The sequence below is a fragment of the Chrysoperla carnea genome, chromosome 2 (genome assembly GCF_905475395.1).
Source record: "Chrysoperla carnea chromosome 2, inChrCarn1.1, whole genome shotgun sequence".
Taxonomy (NCBI): domain Eukaryota; kingdom Metazoa; phylum Arthropoda; class Insecta; order Neuroptera; family Chrysopidae; genus Chrysoperla; species Chrysoperla carnea.
The window spans coordinates 46430263-46455236 of record NC_058338.1 but is presented as its reverse complement, the minus strand read 5'-3'; the positions used below and the strand labels follow the sequence as shown (position 1 = coordinate 46455236).

Below are 24974 nucleotides of genomic sequence, written 5' to 3'. Positions count from 1 at the left end.
GGGAAAACAAAGAGGCTTGATAAACAAATCTTCCGAGTTGTTTCTTTCTTCTAGCAAATTCCTAAATAAGCCACTAGAAAAAATTAATCGGTGATTTAGCTTCAAATAAGTTTTCATCATAAAGAAAATTTATCACAGATTCTGTTTATGCACAAAAAAAACATTGCCTTATAGCTCTTTAAAAAAAGAAAACATAAAAAAGCTGTCAAATTGGCGTATAAATTTTATCTTTTTGATATTTTTAAAGCATTAAAAAACGTTTACGTGATACAAATATTATTTTTATTCATATAACTTAGATTTAAATTCAATGAATATAAATTAGTTGCTAACTTGATTAGTCATGTGACGGCCGAACTACTTTAAAGAATTCAAATGTGTGCATGAAATCAAACAAATAATATTAGAATTAAATTGTTTAAAATAAAATGAACATTTATTAAAAATATCGCTGGATGATGATTATCAGGTACCTAATGGACTTATATATTATTATAGTAACTATTGATTTAATAAATAAATGTATTAAATTAGAGCGAAAACAAATAAATTGTCATATATAATAAGTATAAAATAAAAATAAATTGAAGTTGAAAATAAATTTTGAACTAATTAATTATAATTTAATCGATAGTTAAATATTAAAAATTTATACTGATATAGCATTGTGTAGACTGTTAATATTTATTGTGATGTTATAAGTCCATTATCTTATAATCATCACCAAAAAATATATTACGCTAAATTTTTTTTTCACCCGACCAAATTTTTTGCTTTTCGATAGCGTGTTTTTGGACTTATAATAAATCTAGTTAGTTTATAAAAAATCTAGTCAGATTATAAACTGGCGATAGATTGTGAACAAACAATAAGATTTACATTTTACGCCGTCATTTTCGTAAGTTTATAAAGCAACAATATTTACCAGTCAAATCGTAATTTAGGCCATGAGAAAATGGGCGTTGATTGGTTAAATAATTTTTGTTTTCATACTGGCGTGTTATTTTTTTATTAATTTTCATTTTATTTAATTTTTAATCTAAATTATTTTATTGTTTTATTTTATTAATATTTTACATATTTATAGAAATGTATATACTGTTTGGTTGTTTTGTCATATATTTATGTATTATGAAAGCTATTACTCATTTACAGCACCGATTTTTTTTTTATTAATTTAAAAGCACGATTTAATAAAGTATGCCGAAATTTTAAAATGATTGTAACGATCGAAACATGTCACGATATTGTTCAAATTTATAAATTAAATAAATATACAAAATAACGTGGACTAGAAAAACATAAAATTCATCATTTATTTTAAATAGATTTCAACAAAATAGTTCGATACTATGAATATCCAAATTAAGAAGTTTAAGATATAATATGTCCTGATAAGTTTTTGGAGTTGCAGGGAGAAACCAACAACTAATGCAGAAGTAATCTGTAGCTGAAGCTGAAAATGCATTGCAAATTATTGGACTTAAGCTTCGATTTGAACAGGTAATAGTATCAATTGTTACGAAACTTAGATGCAAAACATTCGAGGATTGCTTATTCAAAGCAACATGGTTGCGTCCAATACACCTAACACGAGTGCAGCTTACAAAAAGTTCAGTTAAAGTTATTCAGTTAATCGATGTACGGATGTAATCAAAACAGTTTTAGAAATGAGGAACAGGTCTGTGCGTAGTGTTTCAAACTTTCAAGAGAGGGGTTCAAACTTTTGTTCACCATGTTAGGTCATGAGGTCAATAAAAACAAGAAATTCTTTGAGCTAGAGAACATTTAATTAGGTCAAAATGTGAAATTCAGTCACTATTTTTCAAAAAGTTAATTTTGCGAGGCTCAGAATAAAACTATTCCAAAACTCTGTGTGCATGGACCTTGCATACCGCGATGTATATTGAGTGAGAACTAAACCGTTACGTCAATCTTCAGAAATTGTTGATCTAAGGTATGTTTTGAAACGACGCAGGGTTGAAAAGGAACGATCATTCGTCGCTGTTGTGACAGGCAAAACTGCCAGAATGCGAATTTATGGATTTATGGATTATCGATGGAAGGGATTTTGACTATATATACACCCCAAAACTCCTGCCATGAGCACGGACCTGATGAGGAAGTCAAAGATCGAAAAGGCAGGTTTAATAATAAACATAAAACGTTGAAAATTATTGAAATCTTTATATTAAAAATAACAGAACCAATACCAAATATTTTATAAAGAATTTTATTTGCCAAAAATTTCGTACTTATTGTCACTTTTTTCTTACTTTCGCTTATGTCACCGAACTAGCGACATATTCGATCTATCAAAGTTATGAAATAAATACTTCTTATTTATAACATATAACTTTATTACATTCAGTGGCTCTCAAAGAAATATATTTGGTATTTTTATTATAAACCCTTTCAGGACCCTTAATAAAATTATTTTGTTACAGGGCGATGATTTTTTGATTTGATTTTATTTTGATTGTCTTATTTTAGTTTTAAGGATTTAATGCTACTAAAGAGAATTGCTAAAGCAATCGATCGATTTTTTAATAGTACTATTTAATTTTGTCTGTTGGTTTGGTTATTTCCAATTATTGGACATTAAATAAAGGTCCAACTTCTTTTGAAATTACTATACATTTTCCATTTAAACAAAAAATCAATCAAATTCCAATTTTTTAAATGAACCATGCATCGAACCAAAAAATTCATCATCATTTAATTTATCAATTCGTTTGGATTCATCAGTTCGCATTTTAGATTCTTCTATTAAATTAGCACGATTATTTCTCAACATTTCATACCACCGATCTAAAATAAATAATTGTTTATAAATAAATAAAATAAAAATTGTAAATATTCAAAAATATGTTCAACTTTTTTTTTTTTGGCTCACAAACATTAAAGTGAAATAGATTCACTTTAAAATTGTAGGGGGTAAAAAATTCAGGAAGCAATATTTAAAAAAAATCTGTTTGATTGTAATTTTATTATCACTACAGTCAATTTGCTCGATATACTGTAGGAAATGAAACATTTAAGTTTGCAATTCTATGGAAGAAAATGATTTTTTATTGGACCCGACTCAGAGTGTGCGTAAGATTATGAAGATATATAAAGCCATTGATTAAGAAAAATTGATGAAAAATTATGAAATTTGAAAAAACAGGGACATTATATTTTGAGAGCCATTCTGAACATTTTTTATCGCGTGACATTTCTTCTTAAAACTTACCGTTTTTGAGATTCAAGTGATTAAAAAAAACATCTAATTTTGGTGAAAATTTGATATTGTCGGAGTTAACGATTATTGTGTGGTTTCTATCAAATATTTGACCTGATACTTAAAAATTGAATTTTTATTTATAACTTTTATATCTCAAAAACGATGAGATTATAGGTGAAAAGAGTCAAGAAAGAATTAAAAATTGCTTTAATGGTTCAAAATATGAGATACAATTTAAGTATCAATAAACTATGTAATTAATAAGTACCTGCTAATATTTGGCTATCAGGTAAATCACCACCATAATTTTTTGGTAACAATTCTTTTGGCACTACCTTATGTAATGATTCAAGGTCACTATGTAAATGAATTCGTTCGTATAACTTTGGTTTTATTAGAAGTTTAAAAATATTTAATAAAATTGAAATACTGCTTGGTGGGTATAATAAATGTGCTCCAGCAAGTCGAAAACTGTAACCTTTCTGTAAAATGAAAATTATTTTGTTTTGTAATTGATGCTGAAAAAAATATTCATTTTATTTTTGGGCCAATCAAAAATACTAAGCTCTTATTTGAAAAAATGGTGTGTGTTTATATGTTTTATCGCCAAAATTTTAATATATTTGATTTAATTTATATCACAGGAAAAACAGTTTATATTGGGTGTATCATTTTAATTTCCCACTTCGTGTATTTATTCAATGGTTTTGGATAAGAGGACCCAAGTAAAGATTGTTCTTTTCGGAATTGGATATCCTACCTAGGTCTTGAATTCGAGTTGTCTATTAAGGAGGCCGTTAAACATCATCCTTCTGTTGCTCAAATGAGTGTTCGATCGAAACAGGCTTTGAAGCCAAACCCAAAAGATAAGAAAGACGTTTGTGTATCTGTGTTTCTGTCTCAGGTACATTTAGGATTAACCGATTTGATTTAAGTTTGTTTATTTGTATGGTGTCTTGATCGAGATTATTGTTGCCTATCTTTCAAGAAAATCCGTTCAGTTTGGAAATATTTCCATGGAATATATCACACTTTTCAACGTTTTACGGGCTAATTCTCTTGCTCAGCACTACCTATAGATCCTTCAAATTTAAATGGAACTGAAAAAAATTGTGTGCAAATTAAAATAGTACTTAAGAAATACTTATTGGGGCAGTCAATGACCCCAACCTTCACCCTTTTTTTAAATGGAATATATACCTAATGTTTTTTGGAATTTTTAAGAATTTGTGCATCTATCGAGTCCATTTTAACTGAGCTAGTGGATTTATTGTTTTTATTCATATTTATAGAAATTTTTTAAAATTTTGAATATTTCACTTGGAACTTTTTGATTTAAATGTTAAAAGAAAATTGATTTTTTTTAAATAATAAATGTTATTTAATATTTAAATTAAATGTTTGTACTTACAATAACAACATCCGAAATTTTTTTAATTAAAGACGGTGTAAATTTTTTGATCAAACCCATATTAACTTTTGAGCAATTAAATAATAAAATATCTGATACATTATGGTCATGTTGAAATCGCATTTCCAAACTCATTATGCCTATTTTCATATGCACTATTGGTTCAAAATGTTTGTCCACAAATTTATCTGTTAGTTCTGCCAAAGTGATGCGGTATAAATCTGTTGTAAGGTATGGAAGTGGTAAACATCGACTGTGAAAAAAAAAACAAGAACAAATTTTTATTAATTGTTGTTTGCTTGGAATTTTAGGAGACGTTAAGATAATAATAATATTTTGCTTTCATAAAGATAGAGAGATGGTTAAAAACTTGTTTTGGTAATCGAAAAAATACTTTTCCAATATTTAACAAAAAATCATCTAATGATAAATAAAATAGTAATTGGAAACCCCAATTATAAACCCGTCAGTATTCCCCTCAACCACGATCGGTAATATTTAGTCCCATGGTCTAAAATGATTTGGCCACGCGTTCTGCACATGCGTCAAATTTTTAACGCGTTTAATATTTTTTAATTTACTGAGTAGAACAAAAATCAAAATAATCATAATAAATATTATTATTTTTATTATGGAAAGATCTAGCCTTGCGATTTTTGAACAAATTCATACTTAAACCTAAACATTATTAGTTATTTGTAAATCATAAAGTAAATAATTACCATTCGTCAAGGTTGTTTTCAAATTCAGGACTACATACATCCCAATTATCAAAAAATTCGGGATAAACATGTCTATATGCATAACATAAATCCAATTGTTTTTTAGTTCTTTCATAATGAAATTTAGTATATATAAGATATGTTTCAATTTTTCTCCTTAACGTTTCCTCTGCAAAAAATTTAGATAATAGAATTAATTAATAATTCAGCCTTCCCATCTCATCTTAAAGAAACGGGGCATAAACCCAAGAAAGGACTGGAAATTTTAAACTTAGCAAGAAAGAGTGCAAGGTTTATTTTATGAGAATTCGATAATAAGGGTACATGTTTTAACAAGAAAATTGCACTTGAGATCCTCCGATAAAGATCCATTTTTTTCCGGTTTACTTTCAACCCCACCTCCCTCCAAAACCGCCATAAAGTTTTGCATGTCACTATTTTTCGCGGTTTATACAAAATGGATTCTTTGATTTACCGTTGCTTCTAGGCGATTAGTGTTCTAGCGATTACCTTTTCCCCAGATTTCTACACTCCGTTCTATCTCGAAAATGGCTCTTCTGCCATACATATTTCCTATGAGAGAAAATGTTCCACATCGACTCAGAAGCTTATTTACTACGCCACAGAAAGTTAGTGTTCATGGATTTTTATACGCGCTATATCCTAGAATACACGTACTGAATGTAATAATGCACAAAGTTCTTACAATGGACCCCGTACACAATATATTGATTGTTGGTTTCAGTTTCAATTTGTTGAAAACTATGGATTAAGGGTAGCTTTGATTATGCTGATCAAAAGTTCTTGTAGACTCAACCCTCAAAAACTCTTCATTTCCGAGCTACGGCCTCACGTGAGTATAACTTTTGAAGGGCCGTATCTTGGAAGGGAACGGTTTTTGAGAGTTGAGTAGAACTTTTCTATCAGCATGATCAAAACTACTTTAATCCACAATTTAAAAAAAATTTTAAACGAAACCCAAAATCAATGTATTGTGTGCGGGGTCCTTTTAATTGAGGAAGTTTTGCCATTTTAAGAAAAACCTTTTCGGCCTATATATTCGTAACCATGCACTTTATTCCGAAAATGGTATAATAACCTTTATTATAGATAATAAAATTTCCTATTTTTAGGTCATATTTTTTATCGTAAAAAAAATTTCAATGAATAGTCACTGCTTACAGATTAGATGGAAAAATACTTATTTCCAATTATGTCAGTATCATTAATTTTTTTTTACATATTTATTAAAATTCATCATTGAATTATGCATAGCATCGTTTTTATGAACCTTGCACCCGGTAGTGCAACATTGAACACTTTGTAACTTCGTAAATATTAATTTTAGGGAAAAAAGTTTAAAGTAAAAGTTGTAGATTTAAAAGTTAAGTTATTAATATTTCATTTTTTTAACAATTATTAGAAGCGATATCGGTCAAAAAGTCAATATACAAACCGTAAAATTCGTGTAAGTCGTAAACGGCAAGTGATACAAAAAACATTATCATATAAAAAAGATAGGAAAAATCATCTACAATAAAGAATATTACCATTTTTGGCATACAGTACACGATTATCGGAGATATAGGCCGAAACCGGTTTTCCCAAATAGAGGCATTTCCGCTTTCCAAGTTTGAAAGGTTTTTTGCATTAACATTCAGTGTTTAAAAGAAATAACTCCTGTAATTTAGAGTATTATGGACATGAGTAATGGCCTTCTCTATTATCTGTATTATTTACTTAATGCATTGTTTTAGAAAGTGTCTGATAATATTTAATTAAGAATATTATTCCACACTTTTTATAATGAGAGGTACATCAAGGTATTTTTGAAGGAGAGGATGGTGCAGTAATCAGAAGTAAAATTCCCAATTGATTTCATAAATATATTTTGCCAACTAGAAAATCCATTGTATTATTTTAGTTTCGAAGCGAAATTCATGACGACTTAAAAAAATAAATCCATTTTAAAACTGTAAAAATTAATATGACAGCCAGAAAATATGGGCTTTTAACTAAAAAATTTCGAATGGTTATTTTCATTTTATTCCGTAGGTATTTGTCGGACGGCAATAATGGATTTTAATATTTTCTGACTTTTGGATTAAGCATTCTCCACTTGATAATGTTATTGAAAATTTTTCTTTTTGAGTGGTCCATTTCCAAAACAGAACTAAGAAATTTCTAAAATCGTTGATTGGTTCACCAAGTGTTTAAAAAAACTATAATATCGTCTCTATATTGATTCAATTTCGTCAATTCTTTATGAACTCTAAATATTAAACCGAAATGTTCAAGTATATCAACGTACAACCTTTCTATACCTATTTTTATTGTTTTTAAATAAACGAAAAATTTAAAATATCCCTTTTTTGTAACGTAGTGTATATTTTCGGCAGAAATTAATTTTTTAAACTTTAAAAGTTAACATCCAGAAAATTCCACAAAAAAATTAGATATATTGATCGTAGCATGTAATGATTGATTTACCTTTGAATGTTGGAAAATGTGCTTGTTGTCTTATTGTTGCTAAAATTGTATTCACATCACTTTCAATATCTTTTTCACTTTTGTTGTAAACTTTTAATAAATTTGATCGGTTTGCATGGAATACTTGATCCATTTTTATTATTCTGATTTTGCCAATTTGCTAATATCTACGTCTTTATATGTGCCATGTAATAAAAGTGAATTTGCCAACCTTTATAAGTTGATTTATTGTACAAGGTGTTTAAAAGTCATCCAACCAAGACTTTCACTATGAAATGTTTTCCAATATTTTTTATTATAATCAGTTATAATTATTATTATTGGATTTGAACAATTTTGCAGGTTTTCAAATGAAAAAAAAAACACCAAAGTAAAAAACTTTAACAAAAAAAAAGGCAGCGGCAGCGGCAGCAAAGGCAGACTCCACCCACATCAAAAATTTAATTGTAAATATGTTTGTAATTGAATAAATAAAGATTAACAAATAATGATGTGGGTTGCCTCTGTGATAAGGCTAATGTCACAAAAACGGAGGTTAAACCCTTTGAAAGTGAACCCCCATGTCCCAAATTTAAAAAAAGAAATGTCTCCCGGGGCATTGATCATGAAAATTGGACCTTTAGAGTGAAGAAATGAAAATTTAGTATATAAAATTCATTAAAGGGCTAGAACAGTATTGCAAAAATTGGAAACTTAATGTGAATACGGAAAAAACGAAAATAATGATCGTCAGTAATATGAGGTCATCAAATGAAATGAGGAAATACACGGGAGAAAATATTGAGATCGTAAAAAAATTTAAATATTTGGTAGTTGAATGAACGTATATTGGAAAATGGAGTAAACAGTGTTAAAAATCCGTTTTAATCGGTCACCAATTAAAAATATATGTATACAGGTAAGGTCGCGCGAGTTTTATTTTTTAGGGGATACGTATACCTAAGTTTATTTTCCCCTCTAAAAGCTTAAGTTTAAGAGCATTCTTTCCTTAACTTTTTTTGCATTAAAATATGATTTTACTTCTCGATTTTTTCAGAGCTTTCGATATACCTATTTTTTTGAGTCGTATCGATTTTGACCAATACCTAAAATATTACATTTGGCCACTTCTTAAAACACTTGTACCTTATAGCAACATAATAAACAATTCGTGGTGCATCAGATCTTTGAAGGCCATACAAGGTACTTCCTCATTTCTTAAATTATTAATTGTATTTTTAATTAATTATAATTAAATTAACTTCGTATTTTAGGTTAGAAGTTATATTGGCTGCCCACGAAGGACTCGCTTAGGCTATAGAGCCCATTGTGATACCGTATTTGTTTTACCACGTTTTCCGCTGATAGTTTCATTTATCAGCTCCTCAATTATTGTCAGAAGCTGAGTACATCTCCTTCATGCATATACCATGTACACTACATCAGCCCATCACAACTGTTAATTCAATTAATTTTTGTTGTGACGGCGGGAATCGAACCCGCTACCCTATGCATACCGCAAACGGAATTGGTTACGCCTTAACCAACTGAGCTACTAGGGTTGACTATTTCATATTTTGGATGTGATAAATTTTTCTATTTTACTTATAATTATCGAGACATTCCTTCAATTAATATTCGTTAAATTAATAAAATTCCTTTGCAAATATTATATATATACAGTTTATGACAAATAATTAGATTTCTTCATATAAAAAAAAATCAAACCTTTTATCCAAAATAGCCCTGGCGCTCGTACATCCTTAATTATGAATTTAACTAAATATAAATTCAGCGGACGATCATAATTTTCTACAACTTTAACTGAGTCCTTTCAAACTTTATGCTTTCACTCGAACTCCTTCAAAACGTAAAGTAACGCATCTTTATATTATAATATTTTTTTATTTTGATTTTCGTGATGAAAGCAGTAGTCTTTTGTGTGAAAGTTAATAGACATACCTATTTATAGGTACGATGATGCCCTTGATTTGATCAAAAAACATGTTTTAATTATTCAATAAAAAATTTATCTTTTTTATAATAATTATATTATGCAAACTATACATTGTAAATACCGGAAAAAAACTTCATGTATAATGCGTCGAGTCAGGTTCAAAAATTTTAAATTTTTGAATGTATGCTGCATTCATCCCTATATAGTATAAATGTGAAAGTAAGGATGATTGTTTATTTGCTATAAATAATATAGCTCATATATCAGAATAACACATGAGCTATAAGTTATATAAAAATTTTTTAAATTATATTTATTGTTTTGACGTTTCATAAAACAGGGTGAAGAAGATACAATTTATGAACATCTGTTCAACCAATGTTATCAGACATACTTCTTACATTAAAAAATTATTTTGACACTGTAGGTGAGCACTTACGAATAATTTGAAAAAATTTGACTCTTAAGGTGATGAAAAACAGGATGAAAGTTTATGAGTACATTATAATTGATGGATTCACTCAAAAAATAGGCACTTAACCAATTTGAAAAATTATTTCACGTATAGAAAAAAATAAGGGTTCCGCTCCGAAAAATAAAATCGACGGATTTGTAAACAAAAGAAGGCTAACTGGCGGCATATGAAGTAAAGGTTTTAACACAATCATGTTTGTATTAAAAATTGAAGTTGTCCAGCGAAGCGGGTAGTTCAGAGCTAGTAGTATTATAAATGCAGCATACAATAATTTTTTAATTAAATGAAACCGTCCATAGACTAGTGGACTTCATTAAAATTAATTAATAGGCATAATCTGTGATTACGTATGTTATACATGATTACATGATTATATTATATGGTGACGCCACTGATCCACTATTCAAATAAATTATATCGATCATTTTAATAATCGATCTTGTTTACTGATTTATATCTATTTTTATATAAAAAATAACAGATTATGCAATTTGTATAAGCAAGTTCGACAGGACTCAGTTTTTGACCTCCATGAGGACAAGATAGATAGTTTTTTTGCGCTGCTTGAGAACACACCCGTCGTTGTGAACTCAAATTTTTCTATTTAATAAGTTCCGTATATGTGTATAAAATTTAAAGAATTTATGTAAAAATACTTAGTGATAAGTGCTCCCATTCATATTTTTTAACCGTCATCACTCCTTAAAATTATCCTATATTTCCCTAATTTTATGGAGGCGGTTAATTATTGAAGCCACGTGGAGAAAATAAACCGGTAAGTGTTTTTACATCCTGATATTTTTTTATTTTGTGCACATTGTGTGGAACTGTTGCTCCCGCTGCACAGTCCACTTGCTCAGCAATTGCGAAGTCGAATTTAATCAACTTATTGCTAGGAGATTGTCGGCTTCACCATATTTTGGTCCTAGCGAACCGGATCTGGATCATATTTTATCCATAACGCGGATCTGAACCGGTTATTGATCTTGTTATTTCAGTTTTAATTATTTTTCTTAATTATTATTCGATAATTTATGTTAAATTAGTTTTATTAAAATTGAAATATTAATAATAGTAACAAGTGTTTCAATTTTTGTTAAAAAATTATTGAATTATCAACTTGCTTGTACAAATCTGTTTGGGTGTTATTTAGAATTTAAATCACTGAAACTTGTAATCGTTTATTCCACATTCCAGGTGTTAGAGATACATATTGAAATATTATACAGCGTGTTTACTTTGTATTTATATATTTTTTCTCATAATTTATAAATTATAATAACTTATAAATTGAAATTCCACAAAGCTGAATTGTTTTATTGTATTAAAAATTAATTTATTCGCTGCTTAATTTTGATAATTTAATTCGCATCTGTAAACTTGTAATTAATTCAAACTCATAAAATTTTTGTGAAACACATTGTATATTTCAATAATATTATTTTTTGTTACATTTAATTCGTTTCAAAATGACTCGTGAACAATCACTTAAACGTGAGTTAAGCCAATATGAAGGCTTAAAACAAATGTACTTTTTACAAATTCAACGTATTCATGGTTATACCAAATTATTGAATGACCAATCTGTTTTAAAAACTTTTTTGGCTGAATATACCACTGTCAACGAGATAATGTCTGAAATTAAGGATGTTGTTATGAAAATAAATGACATTAATTTACAATTAGATGAAGCATATGAAGTAAATTATCAAACTATTAGTAGCAGCCAACAATTGGTTGGTCACATAAACGCCGCTTATAATGAAGTCAAGCCTCAAACCTCTGTACCTACAACATCTTCTAATATGACACCTGTTCTACCTAAAATTGTATTACCAACATTTGATGGTAGTAAAAAACATTGGCCTGTTTTTTGGGAAACCTTTCAAAGTTTGATTGACAATAATAGATCTTTGGATGATAATTCGAAAGTAAACTATCTACTTTCAGCATTGCGGGGACATGCATTAGAAATGTGTACGGGCATTATCCCCACCGCTGCCAATTATCAAATAATTAAAGATTTATTAAAGGAACGCTTTGAAGACAAACGACTTTTAATGGACACTTATCTATCACAGTTATTAAATTTTAAACAATCTAAATTGGAATCCGCTGCGCATTTAAATTCATTTTTAGAAGTTTTCGATACTTCGGTTACTGCTTTGAAGAATTTAAAAATTGATGATTTGCTTGATTATGTTTTAGTTTTTATCGCACTTTCCAAATTAGATTGTGAAACTAGAAAGTTTTTTGAAATGTCTTTAAAGGGAAACACACTTCCAACTTATTCTGGTTTCATCTCTTTCATTAAAGGCCATATTAGAACGCTATGCAATTCTTCCTCGTCTGATGCCTATAAAGTTAAAACTCAAACTCCAAGTGCAAAAACAATTTCAATTAATCCTCAAAAATCAGCTAAAAGCACACACAGCTTTGTAGCCAAAAAGGAGGATATTTTTAAATGCCCCGCATGCACTCAACGTGTGTCACATAGCATATATCGCTGCAGTCAATTTAGAAAATTGTCCCCACAGGAAAGATACAAAATCGTTATGGACAAATCATTATGTTTAAATTGTTTATCCGATAAACATAAAATTAACGTTTGTAAATCTGAAAACTTATGCTCTGTCTGCAAGTCAAAACATCACACGATGCTTCATTTTGACAATACAAAGTCATTCAATTCGAAAACTAGTGAAGATAATTCATCTATTGATGTATTAAATGTTGACGAAAAATCAAAAACAAATACCAATGTTACTGCTTGCTCTGCAGTTCGAAATATAGTAGTAACTAAAACTGTATTATTATCTACCGCAATAGTGAATGTACAAGATAAATTTGGAAATATTCATAAATTGAGGTTTTTATTGGATTCTGCATCTCAAAGTAATTTCATTACCTCCGAATGTTGTCAAGTTCTAAATTTACCAATAGTAAAAGTTTTTACATCCGTTATAGGTATTGGATCGCATACGAAATCAGTTAGAGGTCAAACCAATATATTGGTATCGTCTAGATTTGACCCTACCAAATGTTATCCATTAGAATGTTTAGTTATAGATAAAATCACCAACCAGCTTCCTTCAACAAACATCGACATTACGTCCTTTGAACATTTGAAGGATTTATGTTTGGCTGATGAGACTTTCCATGTTCCTTCAACTATACATGGAATAATAGGTGCATCCATGTTTGCACAATTATTAGGAACAGCTAAAGTTATTGGCCCTTCGCTCAGTCCTATAGCTGTTCATACCTCCTTGGGATACGTGGTAATGGGTGAAGTACCTACATGTTCTGACACAACTACGACTCAAAACTTCTATGCTTTTACCACTCCGGTCGAATCGTTAGTAAAACGGTTCTGGGAACTAGAAGAAGTTCCAGAATCCTCTAGTCCAAATCCTGAAGATATGGAATGTGAAAAAATATTCACTTCAACCATAACTAGAGAATCTTCCGGGCGGTATACCGTGTGTCTGCCTTTTAAGGAAAATCCTCAAAGACTAGGAGATTCATATAATATGGCACGAAAACGCTTTTTTAATCTGGAGAAACGGTTCCAAACTGAACCTTCGTTAAAAGAAACCTATTCGTCGGTCATTCATGATTATATTCAACAAAATCACATGACATTGGTTCCTTTAAATGATGTGACTTCTCCAAATTATTTTATTCCACATCATTGTGTGCGCAAAGTTGACAGTCTTACTACTCCACTCAGAGTAGTGTTTGATTCAAGTGCGAAGTCCAGTACATCAGTTTCCTTGAATGAGTTATTGCATACGGGTCCCAAGCTTCAATCAGATCTGCAACAAATATTATTGAATTTTCGATTATACTCGATTGCAATGACTGCAGACATTAAACAAATGTATCGCCAAATAAATATTTGCAAAGAGCATCGTAAGTTCCAGTTAATATTGTGGCGTGACTCTCCTGAACTCCCTTTATCGGTTTATTCGCTGAATACCGTTTCTTTTGGAGTAAAGCCAAGTCCATATTTAGCTATTAGAACAGTTCAACAATTAGCCAAGGACGAGGCGGCAAATTATCCTTTAGCGTCTGCGGTTGCAACTCGTGATTTTTATGTTGATGATTTGGTATGCAGCGTTGCAGATATTAAGAGTGCAGTCACTCTTCATAAACAAATGGTGGAGTTATTCTTGGCTGGGGGTTTTCCACTAGTTAAATGGTGTTCCAACTCTCCCGAGTTACTTCATCATATTCCAGAGAACCTTCGTTCGTCTCAGTCTATAACTTTTGATACGGAATCCTTAAAAATTTTGGGATTAAATTGGAATCCTAGAGCAGATATGTTCTCGTTTAATACGGATATTTCGACAGGAAAATGCTCGAAGCGAAATATTCTGTCTGCAGTTGCGAGAATGTTTGATCCTTTGGGTTTTGTATCACCCGTCGTTCTATTTGCAAAAAATTTAATAAAGGAACTGTGGAAACGCAAACTTAATTGGGATGATGAAGCTCCATTACCTATCCAAAATAGTTGGAAGAAATTTATTGATGAACTGCATTTATTGGAACAATTTAATGTGCCTCGCCATCTGCAAATTAATTTGAAAAGCCAAATCGTATTAATTGGTTTCGCAGATGCAAGTGAAACGGCCTATGGCGCTTGTATTTATTTTCGCACTATAAATGATGAAAAGGTAAATATCAGCTTAGTTTGCTCAAAGTCCAAGGTTTCCCCTCTGAAAACAGTGTCAATACCACGATTGGAACTTTGTGCCGCGCTTTTACTTGCAAAATTAATTTCTTTTGTAGTAAAAACTTATAACGATCGTCACAGTATTTCAAAAATTTTCGCCTTTTCCGATTCAACCGTTGTATTGAATTGGATTCACTCGTCCCCACATTTGCGTAAAACATTTGTTGCAAATCGAGTTTCTAAAATACAATCATATTTAGATTCCAAATTTTGGTACCACATTCCTGGAGTCGAAAATCCTGCAGATTGTATTTCTCGGGGTTTATTGCCAGCTGCTTTCATAAATCACAAATCTTGGTTAACAGGCCCTTCATGGTTAATAAATCCTATTGAAACTTGGCCTTTAGAATTTATTCCCGATATTGAAGAATATACTGATGAAAATTCAATATCTCTACATGTGTCTCGAAATCTCCCTACTGGAATAAATGAACTTATACTCAGGCATTCTTCTTGGTCTAGGTTGTTGCATTCGATGATCTATATCCTGCGTTTTCTAAAACTTATTCCAAGGAGAAATGAGTTCACTATTGAAGATTTGGAGGCTGCAGAGAGCTATTTAATTCAAGTAATTCAGAATAAACATTTTTCTAACGAAATAAAGGCTATTGAAAATGGCGATAATTGTTCCAAATCACTTATAACGCTTCGTCCATTTTTAAATAATAAAATTTTACGCGTTGGAGGACGCTTAACAAATGCTTCAATTGGGTTTGATGCACAACACCCTATATTATTACCAAAAAGGGACCATTTTACGAATCTTCTTATTGATTACACTCATGAGCAAAACTTACATACTGGTCCTAACCTGCTATTATCAATTCTTAGACAAAAGTATTGGATACTTTCTGCTCGTCAAATTGTTAGACAACGAGTACACTCATGTAATTGTTGTTTTAAACTGAAACCAAAACCAGTTTTTCCGCTTATGGCAGATTTACCGGCACCTCGAGTGACTCAAAGTAAAAGCTTTGAGCATTCTGGTGTTGATTTTGCTGGCCCCTTCACCATAACATTAAGTAGGCACAGAGGAGTTAGAAGCCAAAAGGCCTATTTGTGTTTATTCGTATGTTTGACAACTAAAGCATTACATCTAGAACTCGCTTCAGATTTGTCAACGGACACTTTTATTGCCGCATTAAAAAGGTTCCTTGCTCGAAGAGGAACCATTTCAGTTTTATACTCTGACCGAGGTACAAACTTTGTAGGTGCTCATTCGTATCTCAAAGAAGTATATAAACTTATAGAATCATCTGACTACAATGATGCGCTGAAAAGGGAGCTACTTAAAAGAAAAATTAAGTGGCAATTTAACCCAGCTCGTAGCCCGCACTTCGGCGGTATTTGGGAGAGTGCGGTAAAATGTGTAAAGCAACATTTATACAGGGTAATAGGCACACAGGTGCTTACTTACGAGGAGCTAGCAACCGTTTTAACACAAATAGAAGCCTTACTTAATTCAAGGCCTCTGTACGTACTTAGTTCGGATCCTACTGATCCCACAGCTTTGACACCAGCCCATTTTTTGAATCAGGCGCCCCTATCATCGATCCCAAGTACCATGGTCACTGATGAACCAATAAATTTAGTCCATCGCAAACATCTATTGGATGCTATTGTACGATCCTATTGGAAGCGATGGCACAGGGAATATTTGTCGGGGCTCCAAATCCGTCAAAAATGGAACAGTTCTGTGAACCCAGTTAAAATAGGGAATGTAGTCATCATATTAGAAGATAATACTCCCCCTCTTCATTGGCCGTTGGGTGTCATAGAGGAAGTGTTTGAGGGAACCGATGGCATTGTAAGAGTGGCCAAGGTACGCACTAAATTAGGCGTGTATACACGACCTGTTGTCCGCCTTTGTCCGCTGCCGACTCAATAGAGTCAAACTTTAATTGTAAATTAAATAATTTTCCGTCGTTTTGTCCGTTGAAATTATATATATATTTTTTTTTTTTTTTTTTACTCATTCTCATTTAGATAATTTGATTCAATATAGGAATTTAGCTTTAATTTTTACTTAAGTGTCGTGGCGTTTTCATTATTCCTACAGTAACGATTTAAAAGGCCTGATCCTTTAAAGGCTGGGGGAATGGTGACGCCACTGATCCATTATTCAAATAAATTATATCGATCATTTTAATAATCGATCTTGTTTACTGATTTATATCTATTTTTATATAAAAAATAACAGATTATGCAATTTGTATAAGCAAGTTCGACAGGACTCAGTTTTTGACCTCCATGAGGACAAGATAGATAGTTTTTTTGCGCTGCTTGAGAACACACCCGTCGTTGTGAACTCAAATTTTTCTATTTAATAAGTTCCGTATATGTGTATAAAATTTAAAGAATTTATGTAAAAATACTTAGTGATAAGTGCTCCCATTCATATTTTTTAACCGTCATCACTCCTTAAAATTATCCTATATTTCCCTAATTTTATGGAGGCGGTTAATTATTGAAGCCACGTGGAGAAAATAAACCGGTAAGTGTTTTTACATCCTGATATTTTTTTATTTTGTGCACATTGTGTGGAACTGTTGCTCCCGCTGCACAGTCCACTTGCTCAGCAATTGCGAAGTCGAATTTAATCAACTTATTGCTAGGAGATTGTCGGCTTCACCGACAAAAAATTTCACAAAAAATTTTATTAAGCTTTTGAACTTTTTGTAATAATAATATAGTAATTAAAATATAGTAATATATTTTAAATAAAAGCTGATACCTATATTTTAATGAAATAAAAAGAGAGGTGTCGTGGAACACGCGGTATAGAAACTATATTCCTTTCGTACCAATTGGTAAATTATAAATGTAGCGCTTGCTTTTTATATCATGCATATATGTAATATGCAAGGTATACTAAGTTTAGTCCCAAGTTTGTAACGCTTAAAAATATTGAAGCTACGAAAAAAAATTTGGTATAGGTGTTCATAGAATCACCTTATTAGTTCATTTCCGGTTGTCTGTCCGTCTGTCTGTCAACACGATAACTCAAAGATGAAAAGAGATATCAAGATGAAATTTTTACAGCATACTCAGGACGTAAAAAGTGAGGTCAAGTTCGTAAATGAGCAACAAAGGTCAATTGGGTCTTGGATCCGTAGAGAACAAAAGTTTAAATGTAAAAACTGTTCCTTATAAAAAACGAAACAACTTTTGTTTGATACATTTTTTCGTAAACATCACTGTTTATCCGTGAGGGGGCAAATAATTCGAAAATTGAATAGTATGGGAATATCAGTTATATTAGTTATGTATGTGTGACATGTATGTATGTGTAATGCGGTAGAGTAATCAACACTGTTTAAGCATGGTATTTCAACAATTAACTCAGTCAATTGTTTGTTTTCACTTGTTTATTTACAAGATATTTATATGAAAATTTAAGATATTAATTTTGGAAGTCAAATACTTGTTTGATTCTTTCACAAATTTTATTTTATAACTACTTTTCATTTGTACTGTATGAATTAATATTAATATTAGTTTAAAAAAGACATAGTACTCATTTAGTTGTCAACCCAATATGTGTGTACATTACGTTTGGTTTGATTACGATATTTATTATGACATAATATAATTACTTTAAATTATCTTTGTTATCTTCAACTTCTCATAACGTTTACAACTCTATTTTTTTTTTTGTTAATAATAAAACATTTTACAAAAAATTCAAATTGACAATTAAAATAATATTTTTGCATTTCTCAAAATTCATGGCAAGCTGAGTCGATTGAAAAAGTTTTAGTTTCCTAGAAAACTTTTTTTGTTGCACCATTTTTGGTTTTATCCCCCAATCATTAAACAAATCAGAACGATAACGTGCGACAGGGAACATGGTGCCAATGGTTCCGATGGTACGGAACCATTTCCGATGGTAAATACGTACTTTTGTAAAAAAAATAAAAACAAACTACATATGTACATTATAAGTAAGCTACCACACATAATTATTGTAATATATACTTGCAAATGTATAAAGTGGAAATTTTGAAAACGGAAAATTTTGAAAACACAAAATTTCAAATAACATTTCCACGAAAAAACATCCAGTTCAGAATCTCAATAGCACATTTGAAAACTAGTTCTTTCTATTTGTGGTTTTTATTTCCGATCAAATGATTTCTCATAGTTCCAACAAGTGTTTAGTAAGTAAATAATAAAGTAATATAAACGACATAATCGAAAATTTTTACCGCAAAACGGACCATGTGATTCGCATTGATAAAGTGATGACAATAAAGCTACAATGTTCACATGCAAAAGCAATATTTAACTTTCTCTGGGTTTTGTTTTTCTAAATAATTCATTCGTTTTTTGTTTTTATTTGTCAGTTTCATTTTTAAAATTATTCAATATCTTCACAATCTTTGATTCCATTCGATTCCATGAAAATGGTTTTCAAAAAAATAATTAGTCTAGATTGTAAATTTTTCCTTAAGTTTGCCCTTTTTTTACCCCCCCCCCCTCCCCTTTAGGTCAACCAGAGCTTTGGCGGCAAAAAAGACACACAATTATTAAAAAATTAATTTTTTTTTATTACTATATAAAAGATATAAATTTATTTAAAAATACTGAGAATAAATAAATATTTAAAAAAAAAATTTTCTTAATCAGAATAAATCGTACCACGTGGAAATACATCAAGCCAATAATTTTCATTAAATAAAATAGCATTAAAGTCTAATCCAACAGCTGGCCTCAATGAATAATTTGTATTAGGTTTAAATCTGACATCAAAATTTTTTACTATTGAAATAATGAATGGTTTTATAGCAGCCATAGCATAATTTTTACCTAAAAGAAAAAAAAAAATATATGTTATAGAAAAAAATATTTAATTAAAGGAAATAATAATTGACCATGTGAGACCTGCCTCACAATATCAATCAAAAGTTCCCAACGAGGCAAAGTTATTCAAGGCTTTCAGTATAAGCGTTGAATAAAAAGATTAATTTTACGAAACCAAAGTAATTAAAAATAATACTGTTTTAATGTAAGAATAAATTCTCTAATAAAAAATAGTTAACTATTTTAATGGTCTAGTCATTCCATAGTCCATTGCTGTTTTTAGCCAGCTTATGACTGCCATATTGGCAACTTGACGTCATGAGTGATTTTCTCAATTATAGAGTTAATAGTATTGACCGTGAAAATGTAAGTTGGTTGCTTAAAAGGAAAAATTAATAGGTTACATAATAAAAATTTTACCTAAACACATTCGAGGTCCATCACTAAACGGAAAATATGTATAGTTCTGAATTGATGATTTCTCCTTATCCATAAAGCGACTTGGATTAAATTCTTCTGGATTTTTATGGTATTTTGGATCCCTGTGTATTTGATACATTGGTATAATCATTGTTACACCTGGTTCAATAAGTAATTTTTCATTTTCTTTTGATTCATCGTCTTTTGGCATTGGAAATTCGATTGGTGACGTACAATCACGCAATGAAAAATACAACGGTGGATTTAAACGGAATGCTTCTGCAATATTTAAAAAAAATATCTATAGATATATACACAAGATAACTTGTTAACATGATATTGCCGGAACTCGAAAAATAAGTTTAATTGAGAAAAATGCTTCAAACAAAAAATGTCGAGTTCAAAGGAACACATTTAACGCAGAAATTAAATTCAACTATATAGCTTCTAGGTTCAATGCAAAGCTTATTCTGCTTCACAACAGATAAGAAAGATGAGACAGATAACAGACAAACTTTACATAAGAAAGAATTGTTCTATATTAATTATTATTGATCTTTTCTCTCCGCTCTCTATTTTTGAAATGGAAACTAGCACTTTATACATTTTAAGGGTATCGATTCCACAGAAATGATTCCTGTCTCTGTGTTCTTCTTTCTATGCTTGGTACTATAGCAAAATATTGATTTCATAGCCGAAACTTGTTATATGTAGGATAATTTTGTTGAGAAATAAGCAATTAACATAATAAATGATCAATAAACCATACCTGATACACACGCGTCTAAGTAAGTCATATCATGTATCGCTTCGGGTGATAATTGATTTCCATGATTTTCTAAAATTCGATCAATTTCTTTCCGAATATTTTGATACGCGTCCGGATGTTTAATAATTTCAAAAAGTGCAATCGTAAATCCACCTGCTGCCGTATCAACCCCATCAAAAAATACGGTGATTAATTGGCGGGCAATATCTTCTGTTTTTTCTGCAAGAAAAATTAAAATAAATTATTTATCGATGCTTCAACCATAAAAAACTAACTTGAATTTAATATTCTAAAATAGAAAACGTTCAATTTGAATAATCATAAAATCTTCAATTTTAAAGTGTTGCTTACAAAACTAATATTTTGTTTAAAATTAATCGAAAAAACTAAATAACTTTTAGATATACGATTTTTAATTTAACGCCTGTGGATTAAGCCAGATATGTTATTTTCTTGAGCTGGGTGTTTGGATGTAAACGTTTGTAAAAAATATTCCCTTCATCCAAAATTATTTCGGAATTACGAATAAAATCACAAACTACGAATTACGAATAAAATTACAGAACCATTTCGGTTCTGGTTGCGGCCATTTCTACTTTGATTCTACAAAACTATCTTCTGGGCTATTTATGGCATATATTAAGAGATAATTAAAGGTACCAAATGGTCACCTTCAGATGTGGATATATATACAATTTTAAATTACCTTCCTCATTATCTGTTTTGATTACATTTAATAGATGTTCAAAATAATCATTACGATGAATTTCATTTGTTTTACGATATTGAATTAACTGTTTGGTAAAATTTTTGAAAAAATCAAATGCTGGTTTTGTTATAGCCCTGTAAAATAAAAATATGGTCATTTTTTATAAAGGCGTGAATATAATAAAACTATAATGATTTAAAGAAAGTGGTTAGATAAGAATTTTTTAAGAAAGTTAGTAGCAAGAATTTTTATAACAACATCTTAAGATTACCCAAGAGAAAAAAAGTGTGTAAAGTTTGGTAAGTAAGCCATAATGAGTTTAAATTGTTTTTTCTTCTGGTATGCGAAAACTCATTAATGATAGCCTACAATTTAAATCAAATCGATGAACTAATTTTGTGGACCGAAAAAATGAGGAATAGTGGTATAAAAACGGTGTTTCAAACCACTTTCTAAGTAAATATCTTTGTTAAATATTCCTTAAACATCGTTCGATCACAAAATATTCGTAAAATAACAAATTTTTGAAACTTTGACTTTTTTTCAAAAATTTTGGTATATCGATTTCAATAAATTTTTTTATTTTAAATGCCTTTAAAATCAATACTTCTAATTGTTTATAAAATGTATTTATACCAATTTGGCGCATCATTTTAGACCCAAATTGCTTCGAAAACTGATTTCAGCACATAAAAATTTGTGTGAGAAAAACTGTGATATCTATAACCATGAACGTTCATCGGTTACGATATTAAGTAATACGCTTAATGGGTGTATTAATTTTTCCATTCAAAATCTTTATTTCTCTTTAGGTGTGGCCAGGCACGAAGGCGAACACACACAACAATGAAAACGGGCAAGTAACAAACAGTATATAGCATGCTTGATACCAGCCCATTTTTCTTGCCGTGTGATGCGCCTTTGTATCTAGCCACAGCTTTAGGCTAAAGGCTCAGTTTTTAATATAAATTTGTCGTGAAAACACCAATACTCACTTTGCTTTAAATATTTTTGATAATGTTCGGTCACACATCATACAAATTGTCTCTAAAGATATTCGAGTTGTGGTTTGGAATATTAATTTACCAACATGTAATAATTCAGCATTTGGATTTTCAAATGCATAAGATTTAACGCCATAAAATGATTGAGCCACACATTCTGTTGTATATTGTGAAGTTAAATCCTTTAAATTGATTTCTTCCCTTTTTCCATTATTTTCATTTACATGTCTTTTTAAATAATTCACTAGTTCTGTATTCGATTCAATAATGGCAGGAAATAGTTGCTTGGCCTTAAAAGAAACATGTGTTAAGCTTAGTAATAGATCAAAGTTTTGAATTAAAACAGCTTGTAAAAATTATTTTTTCAAATATGTGATAATTTTTGCATTTTTATTTTATATCGGTAAGTGTTACTGTAATTTTTAATAATGTTTTACATACTTATTTTACTTAGTAAAGAATGTTTGTAATGTCTTCTACGAATAAATTTAGCTACTGACGATGGCTGCTAATACTTAGCGAAATGTAAGTTGCATGTTTTTAAATTATATTTTTTAACTAAAAGGGCCCCTCCATATTAGATAGGAATATGGCTTTCGGTGAAATTATTTCTAACCGCCACCAAAAGTAAATTTGTCGATATGGTTTTTGGAATGTACATGCCCTGAACCTAATTTTGACATAGGTATACCGCTATTTTAGTTGATTAATGAATTTTTCAGTAAATTTCAATAGGGGATGCAAAATCGTATGGTCTAAGAGACCGTATAAGGTTGATCTTCACCCATAAGATAACCATATGAGACGTATTTTTTATGAAATTTTATTGATTTTTAAACACTTCTATCATAGGTTTTCAATCGAAAAGTGTTCATGAATATTTAAATTATCAAATTTAATTAAATTAATTTGAATCAATTTTTTTTTTAATCAATAAAATATAAATAATATGTCTCATCTGGTTCGAAGATTGACCTTATACCGTCACTAATAGAAAGAAGTTTGTGTGCGGAATCATTTGCATTGCTTTTTATATAAATAAGTTGAACCTACCTTGCCAGGACTAAGCATTGGTGTTAATTGATGACGTAATTTTTTCCATGCACTGCCTTTTTCAACGAATGGTGTATGAGCAAAGTATGGATCAGAATGTGGACTTATGTACCATGTGGTATCATGAAAATTCATAAAATTTTTTGACCAAATAACTTTAATTAATTCTGGATCACGGATAAATAATGCTGGCTTGTTCCATAAATAAAATCCAACATATTTGTATCCTTGAAATTTGCTAAAAATAAAATAAACATTAATTACTTGTGCCCTCACACATCTATGAGTTTTTCATTGATCAGTTTTTCATTTATTATATAAATGTAATTCTTCGAAATCAATTTAACTATTTAATTTCCTTATTAAAATATTTTCTGAATAAATTTGTTTCGCCTACCGCCTGGTAGTTCCCTTGGGATCTTTTTTTTTTTTGTGATATTAAACTGGATGTTTTTGAAAAACTTATCATAATACTGTGTTCAAAAAATAAGGTGACATTTAAATTTAAACTACGCGCGCGGTTGTTGTGCATTATGAATTCCTTCCGCCCGGCCAAACAGTCAACAAGGAATATTATTTGAACAGTATGTGTCATTTGAGTAAACGCTATCCGCCTGAAAAGGTCGGAATTGTGGAGAGACAATTCATGGTTTTTACACCACGATAATGCATCATCCCATATTGCACTCATAATTCGTGATCATTTCGTCAAAAACTCAATCCATATCGTTCCACAACCACCGTACTCAGCTGATCTGGCGCCGTGCGACTTCTGGCTGCTCTGCAAGCTCAAAAGACCGCTCCGGGGACATCGTTTTGATAAAATAGAGGAGATTCAAGCCTCAGCGAAGACGGAACTGAAGGCAATCCCGGAAAGTAACTACAACCAGTGTTTCGAAGATTGGAAAATCCGTTGGCATAAGTGCATTGCATCGGGAGGGAATTACTTTGAAGGGGATGCAATTGATTTGGAAGAATAAATAAAGAATTTTCAAAATAAATACAATGTCACCTTATTTTTTGAGCATAGTAGTATATCTCCATACTTTATTTTCAGTAGTAGTCGCGTTCAATTAATGTTTTTCCCCGGAAATCCTCGAGAACAGTTCCCATTTTAATGATTATATTTTTTAAATGTATATTTTTTTGTATTATTTAAAATCATAAACCTTTCAGAGAGCGGATATAATTATAAAATAAGAGTCTATAGCACAAAAA

The 24974-nt window shown here is 30.4% G+C and overlaps 3 protein-coding genes across 3 annotated transcripts; 1 reads left to right on the top strand and 2 right to left on the bottom strand.

The window, feature by feature from the left end:
* Positions 1 to 2452: 2452 nt before the first annotated feature.
* Positions 2453 to 8019, bottom strand: LOC123293470 (alpha-tocopherol transfer protein-like). The gene is made up of 5 exons (XM_044874309.1): positions 7850 to 8019; positions 5360 to 5528; positions 4638 to 4890; positions 3495 to 3708; positions 2453 to 2811 (listed from the first exon to the last, which is right to left on the bottom strand). Exons 1-5 carry the CDS (start codon positions 7980 to 7982, stop codon positions 2660 to 2662), a joined length of 921 nt encoding a protein of 306 aa, XP_044730244.1. The 5' UTR covers positions 7983 to 8019; the 3' UTR covers positions 2453 to 2659.
* Positions 8020 to 11729: 3710 nt separating this feature from the next.
* On the top strand, positions 11730 to 15520 carry LOC123292730. The gene is made up of 2 exons (XM_044873444.1): positions 11730 to 14939; positions 15461 to 15520. The coding sequence occupies exons 1-2, from the start codon at positions 11730 to 11732 to the stop codon at positions 15518 to 15520; spliced, it is 3270 nt and encodes a 1089-aa protein (XP_044729379.1).
* Positions 15521 to 19619: 4099 nt separating this feature from the next.
* Positions 19620 to 24447, bottom strand: LOC123292729 (cytochrome P450 9e2-like). Its single transcript, XM_044873443.1, has 7 exons — positions 24416 to 24447; positions 23757 to 23994; positions 22695 to 22993; positions 21697 to 21833; positions 20991 to 21209; positions 20222 to 20500; positions 19620 to 19807 (listed from the first exon to the last, which is right to left on the bottom strand). The coding sequence occupies exons 1-7, from the start codon at positions 24445 to 24447 to the stop codon at positions 19620 to 19622; spliced, it is 1392 nt and encodes a 463-aa protein (XP_044729378.1).
* Between the last annotated feature and the right edge of the window lie 527 nt (positions 24448 to 24974).